This window comes from Erpetoichthys calabaricus, chromosome 1 (assembly GCF_900747795.2).
Source record: "Erpetoichthys calabaricus chromosome 1, fErpCal1.3, whole genome shotgun sequence".
Classification (NCBI taxonomy): domain Eukaryota; kingdom Metazoa; phylum Chordata; class Cladistia; order Polypteriformes; family Polypteridae; genus Erpetoichthys; species Erpetoichthys calabaricus.
This window is the reverse complement of record NC_041394.2, coordinates 141,958,555-141,978,688: the sequence shown is the minus strand read 5'-3', so window position 1 is coordinate 141,978,688 and position 20,134 is coordinate 141,958,555. Positions and strand designations below refer to the sequence as shown.

The following is a 20,134-nucleotide window of genomic DNA, read 5'->3' as shown; positions in this document are numbered from 1 at the left end:
GATGCTGATGAAAGAAGGGAAGAAGCAGGCCTCTAGGATGGAGAAAAGTAGAGCTGCTCAGGAAGCAGCAAGCGCATCAACCTCTGAGCAAACGAATGCTAAACGTACAGAGAAAGAAGATGAAAACTAGGAATGCTCAAGTCAAGTGTATCCACTGCATGTTATCGTGCAGTGCGCTGTTACTGGTAATAACAATAATTCTTCTACTACTTCTAATAATTCTACTACTCAAAGCACGATCCACACAGGGAGGACTTGTGACGCACACCCATGATCTCCTTACTGTGAGGCAGCGGCGCTACCACTGTGCCACCTGAATAGTGTTATTAACATCTTAATAATAGGTTTTACTGACAGACATTTATTATTATTTTGAACACTATCTGGTGGAGCCGTACTCTACCATCCCTTAATGCAGAAACAACATATGAACAAACTTGAAACAAAAAGGCATTTTGTGATAATCAGTGCTACAGCCAGTCTATTGGAAAAAACAATCAATGACCAGACCTGCTCAATTCAATTCACAGTCACCAAGTGGTTGGAGCTATAAGGCACAAAGCAGGAACCGACCTTAAGATAGGTGCCTGTCCTTCACAGTCACACACATGCATATACCATACCTGACTAAGTGGAGTTGCCACTTAACCAGCCATCTCTGGGATGTGCAAGGAAAATGGAAATATACCCAGTCAGACATGGGCCAAAATGTGTAAACTCCACATTGACTATGACCAGGTGGCCAATAAAGGTGTGAGTGAGCAGTGCTAACCATTACTCTGCCATGCTTTACTGAGTGTGCAAAAAGTACCCAAAATTCTGTTCAAATAGAAACCCAGGGGCTTGCACCTGTGAGGCCAAACCTCTAACCTACATGGAGGTTAGATTGAAGCAGTTCCTTTACTGAAAGCACCTTAGAAAAATCAGTATACATACAGTCAGGTCCATAAGTACAGCATTTGGACAGTGAGACAGTTTTCATAATTTTGGCTCTGTACACAATAACACAAAACACATGAAAAAAATTCACCTGAGTAGTGACAAAGGACCGAGTATGAACAGAACTAAACTAGAGATGAATGGGTGTTTGGCTGTTATAGGTGGTGTGCCGGAAATGGCACAAGTGAGGTTAGTAGGAGGGTATGGACTGGACAGGGATGCGGAAGTTGCTGCCGGTTTAGCTGGGTTTCCCTTCTACTGATCTGTAGAAAAGGGAGAAAAGAGGTTAGTACACTTCATCAACCCCCAACTCAACATCTTACCCTCAGTTAAGCCCGTTGACTGCCTCCTATGCTCATGTGTGTGACAATGGTCACTTGCTGAAGACAAACTTGATGGCAGAAAGTAAAATGAACAAGCAGCAACTAAAGACAGCTGCAGTAAAGGTCTGGCAAAGCATCAGTAGGGTGGAAACCCAGCACTTGGAGAAGGCCACCAGTTCCAGACTTCAGGCAAACATTGACTGTAATGGAGTTTCAACCAAATATTGAAAATGATTATTTATGATTATGTTAGTTTGTTCAAATACTTTTGAGCACCTGGAAAATCAGAAAGATTTGCAGAAAAATATGTCATTCCTAAACGGCTCATACAATATTTTTGCCAAGCCCTTTGAATTAAACTGAAAGTCTACACTTCAATCATATCTCGATTTGTTTTATTTCAAATCCATTGTGATGGTGTACAGAGCCAAAATCGTGGGATTTTGAAAATCGTCCAAATCACTGTCCAAATACTTATGGATCTGACTGTATACATAATACCCCTGAGCTTTCAGCAAAATTTAACACATATATAACAGAAGTATAAAAACAGCATACTGAACTGATGCTTGACAGTCCTCACTTCCTCCATATTCAGAAGAGAGCAGAGGTGTCATGTGCAGTCATAAATGTTGTTTTTCAAAATACTAGTTTTTACCATTTTAGTCCTGGAGGTCTTCATCCAGGGAATCTAACCAGCAAGATGACACATTCACTTTCATGTGATATCCACATCACCTTAATGAAGTACCAAAGGAATAACAAAAGCAAGCAAAGAACCTCTTCAGCCAAAAAATATATTTATTTCACTGAAGTTTCATCACATTTGTTGATATACATTGCCACTGGTAAAAAGTCCAATGTTAAAATGAATTGACCTAGTCTCCCTTCTTCAAGAATAGCTTTCACCTGTTATGTAATCAGTAAAATTACCAGAATCCTGAGTTGTGTTCTCCTGTTTCCTTATTTGCAGAAAGGAGGAAGAGAGGCCAAGTAAATGGAATGGAAAAATTGGGAATGGTGGAGCTGAGTGAAGAGACACTTTGATGAGTCGTAGTGCCTTGAAACACAACACAACTCTAACAGCAATTTATAAAAGATCAAATAACCTAACGAGCAATTAATTGTTGTCCGGTTATTAATTCAACATTTCATTTTTGTGCAGTTTAACACATGAAAAATCACATATCTTCCGGGGAATGCACTTTTTAGGAAAGCAAATATCCATAATGAATATGAACATCTGAAAGTCTGTATAGCTTTTTCATTGTTTATGTTTTTACAATTCACATTTTGCATACTGCAGACAGTTTATGCATACAGCAATTTCACTTTTATTTTCTCATATGAAGTTGTAATTATTGTAATTTTTAAAGGCTTAAACATTTTACAACAATAATTTTAAATGGCAAATCACAGAAAATGAAGGCACAGAGGCACATCGGTCAGCCCTGATGCCTTTAACCTGAAGAATGTCTTTGTGGAGTTTGCTGCTTCTGTGAGTTTCTGGGTGTTTTTTTTGGTACTCTAGTTTCCTCCTTCATTCAAAAGATGTGAAGATAAAACTGACCTGGTGTGAACTGAGGTGGTGTACGTGAGTCTGCCCTGTGCTGAACTGACGTCCCATTCATGGTTGGTTCTTGCCTTTTGGGGGATGCTGCTGGAATAAAAAGGGCTTTGTACTGTAAATGAAAACCTTTCTATTTGTTTGACCTTTTTGTCCATGAAGATCATCCAAATGTCAGAGCCTATCCAGGTATAAAATAATGTCAAACAGGAACCACCCCAAACAGGATAACAATAAAATAAATACTTTGGACTTTAAGTGGAAACTTAAATCCATAGATGGAATCCTAAATGACAAGATATAGCGGAAAACATTCAAGAACTGTAAGGTACCAACAGCACCAAACTTTGCCACAGTGCCTCCATATTTTGAGAACTTGTGAGATATTTTAACTGTCTGAAGAAGGAACCTAACAAACCCATTAACTACAAATCTTTATTATGGGTTTTTATTAGAGAAACATTTCTTTTACCTCCACCATTTTGAAGCCAGTCAATTGAGAATCCATTGGCCTTGCTGTCAGTTCTATCCAGAGTTTGAACGCTTGCTGAAGGAATAGTCATGTCTGGCTGAAGGAACTTCAAATGCCACCCAAAAATGATTATTTTTCGACTTTTTACTTACCCAAAGTTTGCATTGTTGGTTGAGAAAAAACAAATGTAATGCAGAATGGAGATAAAAAAAGTTTCTCATACAATATAAGTCTATAGTGACCATTATACAACAGCAAACAATGTCAAAACATCCACTGAAAAAAGCTCAGGTTACTTGTGTCACATAATCCGTCATACACTCACAACATCCCAAACATATGTATTATTTTTAAATAAGTAATTTCTGGAAAATTTTCTTATGAACTAAAAGAGAAGGCTCTCAGAAGTAAATGAGCACCTGACTTGTAGACCCACCTACCACCGTTACATTTATATTCATATCCAGAACTGGAGTGGAATTATTTAGTGGCACTCTGTGGTAAAAGGAACTTCTGCTTATTGAAGCCTCTCGGAAATGTACAAGTTAAATTCTCTTCCTTGTAATGTTTTCCCTCATTTTTCTTTAACTTTTAATCTTTAAAGTGAACTTTGCACTGAGGATATCACTTAAAATGTGATGCTAACTAATGAACACTGGGATGGACTCAGGAGCAATAAATGAGGGGGATTGGGTGGATCTTCCATTCAGATGCTCAGAAGCATTTCAGTGAGTTCTGTTTTAGTTCACGACAGTATTTTCCGGAAATTATTTATTTAATCACTCTGTTTTGGACATTGTGAGCATACAGATGGATTTCTGCACATGTGGATTGTGCAACATGGGTACCGTGAGATTTTTCTCATGGACATTTTGATAACATTTGCTTTTGTTCAACGATGGTCACTACTGACTTATATTGAAACTTTTTTTTTATCTCCATTCTGCATGGAAACATCAGATTAAATTTTTTTTCACAAACTACATAAATAACATAAAAAATTAAGCTTTTCCTATGGAGTATTCATTTAGGATGATTTACACTGTGAATATGGTAAAATTATGCTAATGAGAGAATTATGTACGGATTTTGGATTCATACTTTTTTTTATAGATTATCTCATCTTGTTTTGTGCAGTCTTTCAGAATGGGATGATATTACCCACTGAAAAGGAAATCTAAGTTTTTGACCTTTTTCATTCATTTAATTACTAGTTTAAACAAATATACCATTCAATTGCAGTGAGAAATGGAGTGATTTTCGAATGTTGTAATGACAAAAAATAAATATTTAGAATGTAATGTACCGCCGACCAGATTCTTTTATTTCTATTCAAACTCCTGATCTACAAGACCAGCTTGTTCAGCAAAATTTAAGAACAGAATAATCTCGTTTTAAGACACACACTCGCCCTCTAATGAAAGGTTATGCAGACTAGAATATTTAGTCATTGTTAGAGCATAGCTTCCCTTTCATTGTAGCGTTTCAGTCTGAAACACATTGGATAGCCTGGCCTTCAACAGGCGTTCATTTCTTTCCAGTTACTGTCACAAACAGTATGATGTTTGGATACTACCACTGTACACACAGCCATTCCCAATAACATTAGTATTGAGGGGTGAAAAAAAATAACACAAAGTAAAAAGTGAAACCTTCAAGCAAATATGTTATTTTAAAAATGAGTGTAAACCATTCAGTTCTTAAAGTATGTTTATCTGCCAAATAACTCAGGTGGTTCTTGACATTTTTAAAAAGGTTTCAGAGTCTCCACTTCATTTGGTTGATTTTAAAAAATTTTCCATGCTCCTTTACATGAATAAGTGCTTCCTTATTCCTTTTTTGAAGGCACTTCCCCTTGATTTCCACTGGTGCTGTCAAGTACTTAATTTGCTATTTATTTGAAAGAACTCTGTTGCACTAACAATGGATGGCTTTCATTATTCTGTAGTTCTAGACGGAAATTCAGTCTTTCAACGTTGGATTCAGTTCCCTGGTCATTGAAGGTCATGTGCAGCGATACGCTTTGCTGTTCCCTTTCATACAGTTCAATTTTAGCAAAAATGTTGGACCTACAGGAAGGAGAAACATTTCACAATCCCTTTGGAATTATTTATTGTATGTTCCTTCATAGGTAAGTCCTAAAATAGATAAAAAAAGAATCTAAGGAAAGACAGAACGCTCAGATATTTTACCTTTCCTTATTTGTATTTGTTGTGGCTGTACTGCACCAAAGGTCAGGGCTCACCAGAAAAAGCTCCACTTGCAGTGCTTGCAGGCAGTCCCTGCATGCCTCAGCATAGGAGTTCTTCTTTTGTTCAATGTAAAAGGAGCTACTTCTATAGGCCTTTGTAATCCAGACAAACGCAGGTTTGTAGCTGACCATTGGTAGGTTACCAAAGTGCAAAATGTGTAACCTGGGAATGGATCGTGGTTTGATTTCATGGCAAAGCATTTGGTGTAGTCAGCAGGAGTGTATTGGTGGTGTTGCACTGAAAGTGGGGGCAGAATGAAAGAGAAAAAGAGAGACAGCACTCAGCTGACATCTCCAGGGAGTGCTCCACTTCAAGTGTTCATAGGTGGTCCCTGTGTGCCTCAGCACAGGAGTTCTCTTATTGCTCAGGGTGAAAAGGAGCCAGCTTCTGACAGCCTTTGTAATCCAGACATCACAGGTTCATGGCTGACTACTGGCAATTACTACAGTGGAAAATGTGCAACCAGGGTATGATTCCATGACAAAGCAGTATTGGAGACTTATATTTAACATACACGGTCATTCTCAAGAAAAAGGTAAGTGAACGCTTAGGATTCAATAACTATTGGCACCTCCAAAAAGTTTAGCAATATTTTACCTGTGTCAGTGGGGTTATTAGGATGTCATCCCAGGGTGGACATTTAGATATATTAAGTAGGGCAACTAAATTCTATAAAAAGCTACATTTTTATTTTTACTGATTTTTCATTGAATAGGGAGGGGACTGTTTTGGATGGGCACACTCCTTTTCACGTGTCAACTGAGTTAAAGTTAACATCATTCTGTCAATTCTTGCATATGTAACTGTTGGTGTGCTTACATGCCCAGCATTCAGTTAAGTTTCAGCTTATGTAAATTCCCCTTTACTATTTGCTGGTAAAACGTAAAGTTCTATTTCCCAAATTAAATACTAGTTAATATATATACCTATGCTATACTTTACTGATAAATATTTGGTTTATTTTTTTAGAATGCAATGTTTTAAATGTTTGCCATTTATCCACTTGTATCTCGTCTCTCCAAAAAACTTTCTTCTAATAGTCAGCTGCATCATCAAGTCCATAATAAAGGAGTGGGTAGCAAAGCTGATTTTGGGGAGACAGCAATTGTGCAATGTGTTCAATGAGGATAAGGAAAGGTAGATGTGTCTGTGCGTTAATTATTTTATCAGATTCTTTTTTTCTTTTATTAGGAATTAGATTAAATTTTGGTCACATGTAGGCCACATTAGTTACTTTATGTACTTAACTCTAAAGAGTTTCCAAATGTTTCCTCATCATCGGGAAATCAGTGACTTGGGGGCATCAGTGGAATGATCCTGTATAAAAAAGAAAGGAGGCCTTGACAGGCCAATGCTTCAGCTGCTGCACATCAGTCATAAGCAAAGCCATGTTGAGAGATGAGCAATTCACCACAATTCACATATTCAACACACAGCGCTTTGGCACACTAATTAGACAGCAATACCAGTGCTTCATGCAGTTACACAAGGCAGTTACACACTGGAGCACAGGTGGTCACACACATTACTTGTAAGCAGAATGCAATCAATGTGCCAAATGTGAAGAAAAACAGACAATAAAAGTGCAAAATACTATTAGAACCAAAAAGCCCTGACACTTTAGCAGAGGAAGCTGACACAAATGACAGCTTTTTTGTACCGTGTATTGGCTATGGAGAATTGACAGCATAGTCTTCACTCCAGATGGATTTACCAATCCATTCAGTGATGGTCCGGATCAGCAGCCATCTAGATAGTAGCTGCAATCCAAAGTTTATTTACTCTCCAAAAATAAATATACAAAAGTTAGAAATGCTGGAGTCTCTTTCTTGAAAATATATATCAAACATATTTTTCCCTTTAGCTTTGACAGAGTGACATATCAAATGTTTACGTATCAACAAGAGCCCACACATGTCCTCTGTTATGCAGTGAGAAAGTAACATCATACATGAGTAGGTTAGCATCCTTTTTCATGTTAATCTTCCTGTCAGGGTGCTACCTTTTTCTACCATTGATTGATACCATTGACATGTTTTATTCTCAATAATTAATAATCATCAATACAGTAATCAGTGTGCATGGTGCCATGTCACAGAGGAATGATGCAGTTATTGGTCAATCATGAAGCTATCAGCTGAACACGCCTTTATAAATTGCCCCACTGGCAGGGAACAGGCTAAATGAAATTCAGCAGTCCTCTTGTGCCTCCTGTTTACTTTGTCCTCTCCTTTTCTTCCCATGTTAGATGTCCCCCAAATCTATTCTTGTACCCTTTCCGTTCCTTTGTCAGTTTTTCCATGTTGTTGATTTGAAGGTGGACCTCCTTGTGTCTGATGTCTGAAGGCTAGCCCATGAGCTTGTAATACCAGGCTGATTTTGAAAGAATCATTTGACTAATGTGTTTTAAGACAAGAAGAAATAAATCAGCATCATCTAAATAGCTGAAAAAAGGAATGAGAGAAGAAGGCAAGGTAGAATTGCAGCCTCTAGAACAAAATCTCCCAGAACACAAGGCCTCTGTTACTTCAATGATTCTTCTTCTTGGGTCCAGTAACAATTTAGAGTTTTTCTCTTGGTTGTTGAGAGCTATTAGACCTAAACTGCCTCACCATTCTCACACAACGACATGGTGTGCACCTTGATAACAGGCACTTGAGGCGGATGTGTGTTTTCTGTTACTACACAGCAGCACTCACGCAACAGAGTCTTACTACGTGTGTGCGCTGAAGCTGTGGCTCTGTTAGTTGGATGTTCCCCACTTGATGTTAAGACTCCATGTACCACCTTCCATTCGCAGCCACTTCTGTCACGCTCTACTTGGCAGTATACAGGTGTCATTGGGCTATGAGCATCTGACCCTGACACTCCAAGACGTCCGTGCCCCCAGCCCAGCGAGGAAGATTTAGGCATTGACCCAGCCCTTGACTGGGAGCACCGGGCATGCAGAACATTTTGAAAGGCCTTTTTGAACTCCTGACTGGAGTAACGATAAATGATGGGGTTAATACAGCTGTTGAAATATCCCAGCCAAAATGTTATCTTGAACACAGTTTCGGAGGGCTTGTATGCTGGGAATATAGAACCTGTGAAGAGAAAAAAGAAGTGAGTTAGGACAAGCAGTGAAGTGTTCCCTCTCAATTCCCAGAAGCTCAGACTCAAATGTAGGTTTGAAGGTCTGCAGTGAGTTTCTTTACTATGATCAAAAGGACTAAAACAAACTTAAGATTTAAATTCGAAAAGCTGTTCATTCTGTTTGAACATCCATCCATGTATAAGTCCAAGGAGACTATGCTCAAGCTTTATAATGCACTGGTGAGGCCTCACTTGGAGTACTGCGCACAGTTCTGATCTTCAGGCTACAAAAAGGGCATAGCAGTGCTGGAAAAAGTCCAGAGAATGGTGACTAGGCTGATTCCGGGGCTACAGGGGTTGAGTTATGAGGAAAGATTTAAAGAGCTGACCCTTTTCAGTTTAAGCAAAAGAAGATGAATAGGAGACATGATTGAACTGTTTTAAAACTAGGAAGGGAATTAGTACAGTGGAATGAGATTGTTATTTTAAAATAAGTTCGTCAAAAATATGGGAACACATTTGGAAACTTGTTAAGGGCAGTGTTCTCACAAACATTAGGAAGTTGTTCTTTACACAGAGAACCACAGACACATGGAATAAATTACCAAGAAGTGTGGTAGATATTAGGAGTTTAGGTACATGCAAAACTTGACTTGATGTTAGTTTAGAAGAATTTAGTAGATAAGAACGGCAAGCTTTGTTGGGCTGAATGGCCTGTTCTCATCTGGATTGTTCGAATAGCCTAATGTTTAAATTTTCTGAAGAAGCTTTTTCCAAGACAGAGTCAAGGAAATCAGACACATCTGAACTCACACTCATAGCTACTCAAATCAGAGGTGCCAATAAATCTAACATCTAATGTAACAGTTATGTCTTTATGATGTGGGTGGAAATCAGAATACCCAGAGAAAGCTCACTCAAGCTTGGGAGAACATGTAAACTGGACAGCGCTGGAAATTCAACACAGCGTACAGAAGCTTTGGAGCAGTCTAACCTTCTGCCTTGCCAACCTAAATTACCTTTATGTCCTAATTTTTCAAAAATGTGCTTAAAAAATTGTTCTTATTTAATTATACCTCCTAAGCCTCTACTAACCTTTTGGATACTTCAAAAACTTAAGTGATTACTTCACATTATTTCTTCTTTCTTTTGTTGCTTTAGTTTAATAATACACTATATAACAATTTATATCTCAATGACTTATAACTTATTGTAATCTTTTAAAATGTAAATAATGGAAAGTAAGACATTTCAGACATTTCAAATATTACCATGCTGCTTTTAGGTGAATTCCAAAGCCAATTAAAATGAAGGACACTTTTTTGCTCTGCCCCATTACAAGAGGAAGACAAAGCTTTCCTTGGGGTTTGTCTTTTGATTAGTTAACTGTTACTTTTAAAATGTACATTAAATTTACCCTGCTTTATAAAAATAACACCACAAGTCACATTATCATTTCATTTAAATGTCATTCTGAGATTGATCCTGGGTAAGATTTGGAAGCTTGTGGGTGTTTTGTTGTGGTATCAGTTCCTTCAAATGGTTTCTGTTAGGCTAATTGGCTTCTTTCAGCTTTTTCTCTGACTTTGTTTATTTTTTGATGTACTAGTGTCATATACAATACTTCTCATATCCATTTTTGCATGATCTCCCACAAACAACAGTACATAAGAGAGGACAATCTCATCTAGACATCATGGTGAATGACAACCTCAGTTATAACTGCATTACATTTATAAATCGCTTAAAGTACCTATATTGTAATCAATGGTATGTTTTCATGTCTCTATATGGGCAACTAATAGAGGTGTTTAGGATTGTGAAGAATACTATACTTAAGTCAATATAATTTATTTCGTCAAAGTAGTATAAAGGCTGCACACACATGTACACCACTCATATGACACACATTTGATGGCTGAGTGAGTTCCTCTTCACATATTTCTATAAAACACCTTTGCCTTCCTCCCCATGTGTTTATCCTTTAATATTTACCCATATGACAAGTATCCACATACCACATACATGTAAAACAGAATACTTCCTTTTAATAATTAGTGTCACTCAGAGTCATACTTTTTTGTATTTTAACATGATCAACATGTCTTTTACTAGTTTTACAGTTTACTTACCTATATTCTAGACGATTTATGGCCACATTGTACTTCCCTTTCATTCTTGGTTTATATTACAATTACATTTTTGTGGTTCAATAGTTAAAAATGTCTGCTTATGTTGCAGCCACACTTTTAACTATTTTTGGTGTTTTAAATAAGTCTATAAATCATGAGAGTAGGTAGTCTGAATTTAGCTGTTTGAATGTATCTATCTATCTATCTATCTATCTATCTATCTATCTATCTATCTATCTATCTATCTATCTATCTATCTATCTATCTATCTATCTATCTATCTATCTATCTATCTATCTATCTATCTATCAAGATTGTCTTGACCATTTGTTGCAAGTAAAGTTCACATTATTTTCTGTTATGTCCCAGGTATTATAACATTTAAAAAGAGATTATAATTTTTAATTCATACAGCCAGCAATAAGGCAAAGAGGTCCTTATTTATTGCCTAACGCAAAGACCAGAGCTACCCAGTTAACTAACAGAACTAAATCTAAATATATCAACTTAATAGAGCATCATATAACTTGTACACAAAGAATTTTAATATAAAAATTCTCATGCAATACATTACATTATTTACACATTATTTTAAATATTTGTTTTACTTGTCTTCATTTCTAGTATAATAAAATGAAACATGGACTAAAGATGATTGGTGCATTAACAATTTTTGAATGTTGATCTATACATTTTTATGGGATAATGATGGTAGCAGGAAAAAAGACAATAACCTAGAAGTATTAGGTGCAACACAGGATACATTATGTCCTTTTTTGTCCTATATCTGTAATATCTGACTTATGCTTTTGCTATTCTATTTTTCACAATCATTGAATTTTATTTTTAAGCTTACCTGGCAGAGTTACATCATTACCAAATACTGTTCTGGTCTGTTTAACACCACAAGGTTAGACAGAAATGATTAGTAGGGTCAGCATAATTCTGTGTTACATGATATTGTCGTCCAGTTTCTACTTACTGGAGGCTGCTGTTCTACAAGAACTTAAGGAAGGTCAGGCAGCGAAAACTAAGAGTAATGTGTTCTGGTATATACTGATTGTCCAAGACCAGTCTCCTAAAAACTCTACAGTACTCCTGGCATACTGTATGTTTTTTGCTTATATTTTATTATATATATTGTTTCTATTTACTTCCTGACATGATCATTTTGTCAAATTTAACCTTATACATGACAATTTAGATATGTACACATGGAGTAACATTCATGTGTATATGGCAAGTAAATTAAATAATATTAAAGTTGGAATGTTTCACATTTTTATTCACTTCATCCAAGAGTCACTTATAGTTTTGTAACAATGAGTCATATTCAAAAGTAATAGTAATAACAGAATGCAATTACATATGTTAGTAGATTACATTAAATATGTGCTTCTTAACAGCACTTCACAATGGAGCTGATAATGGAGGACACATGGGCTTGTGGTGGCTTAATAGCTTTCATACACAGCAGATTGCAATTCAAGTGATGTAAAAATTGAATCAATTAATGTGTGTCAGTGCTGGGTCTGTGAGTTACTGATGTTCAATTTTCTTAAACATAAGATTTTTGAAAGTATACCCAGTAGAGTAGTAGCTAATAATTAGAAATTGAAAAATAACTAATAACACAAAAATACTAGCATAAAGTCTGTATCAATATCATCCTAAGAAAAGAGAAGAGTAACTGAAATAAGTTCCCCATCTAGATATTACTATTAGTTAAAACACAGTAATATGTCAAAATTATATAAATAAGTAAGAACTTGGAAACAAATTGATTTATTGAATAATGGAAATACGATTGGTATACGATGGGCAAGAAGATCAGAGGCTTGCCATGATTGTTCATGAATGGAACTGAATGTTCAGGGGCTTGGTGCCAGAGATTATGGGCCTAAGTCACTGAAGCCTGAATTTCTCAATTGGATTGACACCTGAACTGTGATTTGGCCACTCCAGGACTTTAATATTGTTGTTTTTAAGCTTTACAGCTAAGTTGGTTGTTTTGCTGGAAAACAAATCTTCTCCCAAAGTGCAGCTTTCTTGCAGACTGAATCAGGTTTTTCTCCAGGATTCCTTCTGTTTTGCTGCATTCATTCTAACCTCCATGCTTACAAACATTCCAGGGACTACTGCAGAGAAGAATCCCTACACCATACTTCTACCACTACCATGTTTCTTGGTGGCGATGGTGAGTTTTTGAAAAAAAGGTACTGTTTGGTCTTAATCTAAACATGGCATATAGTCTGTTGGCTGAAAGGCTCAACTTTGGTCTCATCAGACAATAGAGCAGATTGCTTCAAACTTTCCCATTTGACCTCTGGCAAACTCTAACCTTCAGTCTTAGCCACTGTATCTTGTAATTCTTTTGAGTGTTCTCATAGGTCTCTTGGTGATACCACGACCCCCTTGAGCATTTTGTCTGTGATCCCTGACTTATGATTTTCACAAAGCTGCCAGGAATTTTCTATTGTCTTCATTGTGTAGGTTAGGCCACAATACTGACTGCGGACAAGTTGGGCCTTACAGATAAGGTGCATTTATACTACAATCAATCAACCCCTTGACTATAGAAAGGTGATCTCCATTGAAATAATTATGTAACTCAGTGATGATTTATGTGTGTCATATTAAAGGTGTGAATTATTTTGTGTTTTATATTTGTAAATAATTTAGACAACTTTGAAGACATCTGTTTTCACTTTGACATTAAAAAGTCTTTTTTGGCAGATCATTGTCAAAAAAGCCAAGTTAAATCCACTGTGATTCAATGTTATATTGATATCAATGTAATAATAAAATGTGAAAGCATCCAAAGGGGGTGAATACTTGTCATAGAACCAGTGGACATAATTCTAGGAATGCACTGATACACAACTTTTATGTTTATAAGATTTGCTTTGTTACATCTGACAATTATTATACTAAGCATAACACTCCTATACTTAGTCCAATTTAGTGTCAGGCTCCAGATGTTGTGCCGTCTTTGTGCTTTGTTTTCAGTGAACAGGATTGCATTGTTGGTATAATAACACTTAATGTGTTATCATACATGTCTAAAATATTACAAATAATCATGATATTGGCTGGTACCAATTAATATTTTTACTTCCTTATCAACTGATACCAATATGGTATCTTAAGTATCATGCATCAATACTCATTCATATTAACTTTGATAAATTAGATTTTTTGCAAATTTAATATTATTTAATATTAGCTCTAGGTGCTGTCATTCTTTCATTGCATTCTTTACTAAGTAGAAATTATCTAGCCTAAGCATACTATACACTATTAGTATCCTCCTCCTTTCAACAGCCACTAGTTCAGTGGTATTCAGACTCACATGGCGGCCAACTTCTGTTTTTAATTGGACTCCTAGCTTAATTATGCAAGCCGTTATTTCCAAATTTACATGCTTTTTTGGTAATAAGCACGTTACTGTTTAATGCTGAAGCAGGTGCAGCTTTCATCATTCAGTGTTGTTTGCCCAGGTCTCTGTTCTGTTTGTTATAAATTGTCATTATTACAATACAATTAAGGGAGAAAACTGATAAGAAAACAATAAAAGAAAGTTATGCATTTAAAGCTGGAGTAAAGATACAAAATTTTACTGAATGTCTTGTAAATGTAAAAATCATCATTTTTTGAAAGCAGAACATGAGAAAGAAAAGACCAGGGGCCTCATGCAAAACGCTGTGCGTAGAATTCACACTAAAACATGGCGTATGGACAAAAGCGGAAATGTGCGTAAGCACAATAAAATTCCAGATGCATAAATCTACGCGTACGCCAACTTCCACATTCTTCCACTATATAAATCCTGGTCAGTGTGAAAAGTAACGCACATGCACGTGCCTGCTGCCATTCCCCAACTCCTCCCAGAATTACTAGCCTCTTTGAATATGCAAATCAATATAAATAGCCCTTAAGCTCAGCATTCTGTGAAAAGGCAATGGCAAAAGCACGGGGGAAAATAGAAGAACTTCAGCGAATACCAAGTGGAGGCAAGGCAAAACGTACTATTTGTTGGTTTAAACTGTGGTATAAACAACAAAAGAAAGTTGATTGAGTGACATAGAGTGTCGGAGAAACTCGAAAGCTCAAGTTCACAAAGTCGCACAGTGACCGAAATAAAAAAGAATTGGTCAGATATCAAAGTCGCCATGAAAAGGCAAGCCGTAGCCCACCGTCTGAGTGTCATATAAAAGCTTATTAGGGTACAGAAAAGAAAAAAAAAGTGGGATAAAAGCTTGAACTGTAATTTTGTCATTAAAATAGAACATCATAAACTTCTCAAATACCATTGTAACTAAAGTAGCACATTAAATGCTTTGTTTTGTACGGTATTTGTTCATCTATGTGCTCTATGTGTGTGATTCATACGTGCTTCTTAAACGGGCTTTCTCTTCCTCCGACAGGACACAGAATCCATTACATTCGTGATATTACAGCTCTCTGAATAATTTAAATACTGAGATGTATACTTGATATCATTTTCATGATGACAGAAATTAAAGCATGTATTAAACATGGGAACATGGTGGCGCAGTGATAGTGACAAACTGGTGCCCCATCCAGAGATTGTTCCTACCTCACGCAAGATGCTTGCTGCGCCGTGCATGACCTTTGATGAAATGATTTATTGCAGCAGTACTGTCTCTTTCAAACATACTAACCCCCAATTCCTGTCCTTCCTTTTCTTTCTCCAAGTACCCAATTGCCACACAATTAAATTCTGTAATAGACGTTGAGCCATCTGTTAGCTTAGAATGCAGATTCTTCAAAACTTTTCAGGAATATTGAAATATCTTCATAGTACATGTTTAATTATTATATCCATCTATCCTTCCAGTGTCGCGCCAACCCCAGCAAGAATACAGCGCGAGCAGGAACAATCCCTGAATGGGGCGCCAGCTCCTTGCTAGAGCTGCGACACCGTGTCCTCACATGTTTAATTATTAACAATATAGATTATTTAAATGATGTTCACATTTTATCTGTATAATGTAATAAACGTATTTTTCTGCATTTCATCTTAAAATGATATCATCATCATATGTAAATACGCGCTAAAGTGGCTCAGGTTGTGCAATATTATGACTGTATCACAACTTTACAGTGAGGTAATTGTACTTATAAGTACAAACAGTTCTACAAGGAGCACTTGATGAACTGATTGAGTGCGTTTATAGTTCTTGGGATGAAACTGTTTCTGAACCACGAGGTCAGTACAGGAAAGGCTCTGAAGTGTTTGCCGTATGGGCGAAGTTCAAATAGACAGCATGTGCTTGATGCTGTATCCCGATAATTCTCTTTCTGATCAGCTGCTGTAGAGCTGTGATGCCACACTCAGATACAGTGATATAAATACTCAGGGTCGTGCAGTGACAGTAATATGGAAAAAGATGATCTGCTATGGCAACCCCTAACGGGAGCAGCTGACAGAAGAAGAAGAAGAAGGTGCAGTGAGAGTAACAATGCTAAAGCAGCTATGGTATTTGGAATAGTTTGGTCATTCCATGGACCATTATATTGTTACAGGTTAATTGCAATCAGATGCCTTAAACTAATAAACAATATGCGGTTAATTTCAATGTATATGATAAAGCCGCGTCAAGGAAGAAGAAAAGAAAGGGAAACCACACTGGAACAAAAGCACTGCTTTGACACTGGGTGCCGCCAGTTTGCAAAACCAAATGGAGAACTTGCGTACGCCAGGGATTGAGCTAGTGTAAAAATGTGCGTGGCTTTATGGCAAGTTTAGTTTTTATACATCACGATGTGAGCATGGAAATAGGCGTACGCACCGTTTATTCATGAGGCCCCAGCTTATTAACAAGGATTAATCAGAGGTTAAATGGCTTACTGAATGTGAAACTGATTGTAACCGCAGGAGGCCACCAACACTAAGAAGGAGAACTGCTGCACTAGTTTATAAAAGCATTCATCCCCTACCATGGTTCTCCTCCCTTAAACATGTAAATATTTGTTATAAAACAGGCATTCCCAATGGTAGCACAGGATTTCTGAATCACACAGCTGTTCACTTAGTAGTTAACTTTGCCCTTAGGCTCTGTGTATCTACTGCTACTGAGACTTTTACAGGTTTGATTACCTGATGCAGCCCTTCAGAGAAAATCCGAGACTAGAAAAATCATGATGAGCTCAGCTTCATTGACACTCCAAATGTTGTTAAGCAGAGCTCCTGCACCTGCAGAGTATACTGTATAAGGAGACTAAGCAGGACAGACAAGGATCAGAAAAGAAAGAACAGAGAAGAGGATTGACAAAAAAAGATATGGGAGAAAAATCAAGGAGGTGAATTTGGAAGGAAGGCAAGGTGTAGATTGGGAGGTCCTGTGGATGGAAGGCAAGGAGATCAGGATGCCTTGTGGTGAGCTTTGAAGGAACAATAGCGACCAAGGCCTTTGCGGATCATCTTATAGATGCTCAGAGGTGACCGGATTATGTGGCTGGGATGAAAGCCAATTAAGGGATGACTGGCATCTCAGCCTCGCTGTGGAGACATGATGAGTAAGTGGGGGGAAGCAAGAGAGAAGGAACCCGAAATAGAAGAGAAGGAATACAATTTTATTGCTGTAATTTTGGTCTTGATTTTTTAACCTATTTAGTTATGGAAGGATTTATCTGTTTACTGATTGATTTTTATCTCCAACAAGGCACTGGATTTTATTGAATATTTATTTGATTGTTTATAGATTGAAGATCTGCACTGCTCTTTATTTATTGGACATTGCTTTATTTGTGAATAAACTGCACAAAGCACTTTTTGCACCGAACCTTGTTGTTTGTGTCATTATTGCAACAGTCCATCTTAGTTTCACGACTTTCAATGTCCCAGGAACAGGAAGATGCCAAGGCTGCTTGTAAACCGAGTATTGTGATTGGTGTTCTTTATTTATTTTTTTGAGTTTCTTTGACTTTCTGTGCTATTCTGGGGTTTCTGAAGTTGAGGAATATGATTCAAACATTGATTTCATCCTATCTTGATTCCTGACGAAGTTGTACTTTTTTAGTGTCTGACAAGAAGCGACATTTTTTTATTTTTGCATCGCCCATTCCCAAGACAACCTTCAAGAAGCTTGAAAAAATGCTTTTAGTCTAGAAATTCAGCTCTTCAAGCAAAACTTTATAGGAAAAATGGTTTAAACTAATTTTTATTATCATGTCCAGTTTGTAGCTTAATTTTCCAAGCCAGTAGCCACATTTTCACAAGTCAATCTCAAAATTTTTGCACCTGAATCTCCCCAGTCCACTTCTGGCCCAGTTTGGTTTTTAGGCAAAGTTGTTGCTAGTGGGCATGGGTGGTCTATTTTCTTAACAGGTCATACCCTGCATGTAGGGTGCACAATTTTTTTTAACTGAAGTTGACAGATGAATGAGTGCCATTGTTTTCTATTTCTGAAGAATTTTGTTGTCTTTTAAGTAATTTGCTTTTGGTAAATAGATTAGAAAGCTGTATCTATAGAAAGAAATATTAATAGGCAGAGATCAGGTAGAGCAAGTATTGACTAAAATAATCCCACAACAACATAATAAATTCTTTGGATTTGGATGTGAAGTCAAAGGTAGGATCAGCAACAGGACTCACGTCCATTTCACATACAAATATTAACAGCCCAGTCAACTATAATATTGCTGTGTGCAGATTTGTCCTTGACAAGAATGCTTCCTTTTCTATTTTTAAACTATTCTGCTTTTATTTGTTCCATTCTAATCACTGTATGAAGTTTTCTCTGTGGTCATGTGTTTTTTTTTTCTGGGTACTCTGATTTGGTCCTACATGTTTGGTTAAGTACTTACTCTAAATGGCCTGATATGAGACAGTTTAAGTGGTTCTTATCTTTCGCCTATTGTAGCTTGGTCAGGCTTCAGCTCCCTATAACACAGTAATGAACACAAACGGTCCAGAAATTTGATGAATGGAGGGTGATTGAATTAATTTTAAGTGCTAAAATTCCAAATAAGCATGAACAAAAAAGGTGAAGACAATATGTAGTTGTATTTAGGGATATAGTGGCCAGTGGCCTACTTCGAAATACCATACCATAACATACTATTTTCTACGTCTGCTAAATCCTGAGGAGGGTTGTGCGAAGTTGGAGCCTATCTCAGCAAGAACCAGACACAAGGCAGAAATAACACCCGGGTGCCAATCCATCGCAGGGTGAACAAGCAATGCCAGTTCACCCAAATTTTATCACATTGCAGTTCAGTAAGTTTAGTACAGATGCTTTAGCATAGATGGAGCTATATCACAGGTTCTACATGGAGTCTTCATGTTCTCCCTATGTACATCAGTGAAGCTACTCACTCAAAAACATTGTCCTTGGTTCTTTTATTACCAGGTCCACAGCAAGAATGATTCATCGTGCATTACAAATAGATAATTGGTTTGTGGCATTTCTATCTCCTATATCTCACACACTCTGCTGTTTTTCATTATTGAGCCTTTTTTATCATGACATGCCACCAAAAAGGAGACTTTGTTTGTCTTTTAATAAAAATACAATGTAGTGTAATTGGTACAGTTCAGATTTACTGTGATGTGCAGTGTGCAACTCGCTCTGTATGAAATGTAAAGTAACAACACAGAATGTAAAGGCAGGGGCGAGTTTGCCGTTGGGTTGTCTTAACTCCAGTCTCCATATCCGCTGAAGACAATCAACCAAGAAATGTGTCCTAACCTCTCTGATAAAAGTTACTATTTTTCTGTTTACTTTTGTTGTCATGAGCACACCACAGAAATGTGGAAAGCACATTTTCTTAAATTGAAACCTTTGTTACTTCAATGTGGACATATTCAGTTAGTCTTAAGGCTTTTCTTTATGAAGCGACCCCAGTATCCCTCTCCTTTATTATAAAACACAGCAGGCTATATATATTCTAAAATTTAGGAAAAATGCTTCACTTTTAAACACAGTTTCATGTGGCAAACAAACATATATTGTGATTGGCAAGAAATAAGTTTGACTTAAAAAGTATTGAACTTATTCTCTGGGTATTTAGCTATAAACAGATTTTTCAAGTCCCATTTTAATTTTTTAGACAGTAGTCTCTTCATAATCTCCGAAACACATTTTTACCCACGGACCATTAAATGATTAACTCCCACACAGTGTTGACAGGTGACCAAGACTCCATTATGTCATCACCCGCCCTGCCAAGTAATTTGCACTAATGATTTGATTTTATCAGCATATTGCTACTTGTTCAGTCTGTTACATGTTGAATGTTTACATCAGACACTGTACTTAGTATTACTGTATTTATTTTTAAGTTGGAATAGTCACATATTTATTTACTTTTAAGTGTCATTGGTTTTGTTTAGCAGTATGTGTCTG

The 20,134-nt window shown here is 36.9% G+C and overlaps 1 protein-coding gene across 1 annotated transcript in view; it reads right to left on the bottom strand.

The window, feature by feature from the left end:
• Positions 1-2,045: 2,045 nt before the first annotated feature.
• Positions 2,046-20,134, bottom strand: part of LOC114655441 (alpha-1A adrenergic receptor-like) — a 178,663-nt gene continuing 160,574 nt past the window's right edge. Inside the window, exon 3 of the mRNA XM_028806434.2 lies at positions 2,046-8,639. Coding sequence (XP_028662267.1) covers positions 8,152-8,639 — 488 coding nt within the window. The 3' untranslated portion in view covers positions 2,046-8,151. The remainder of the gene's footprint in view (positions 8,640-20,134) is intronic.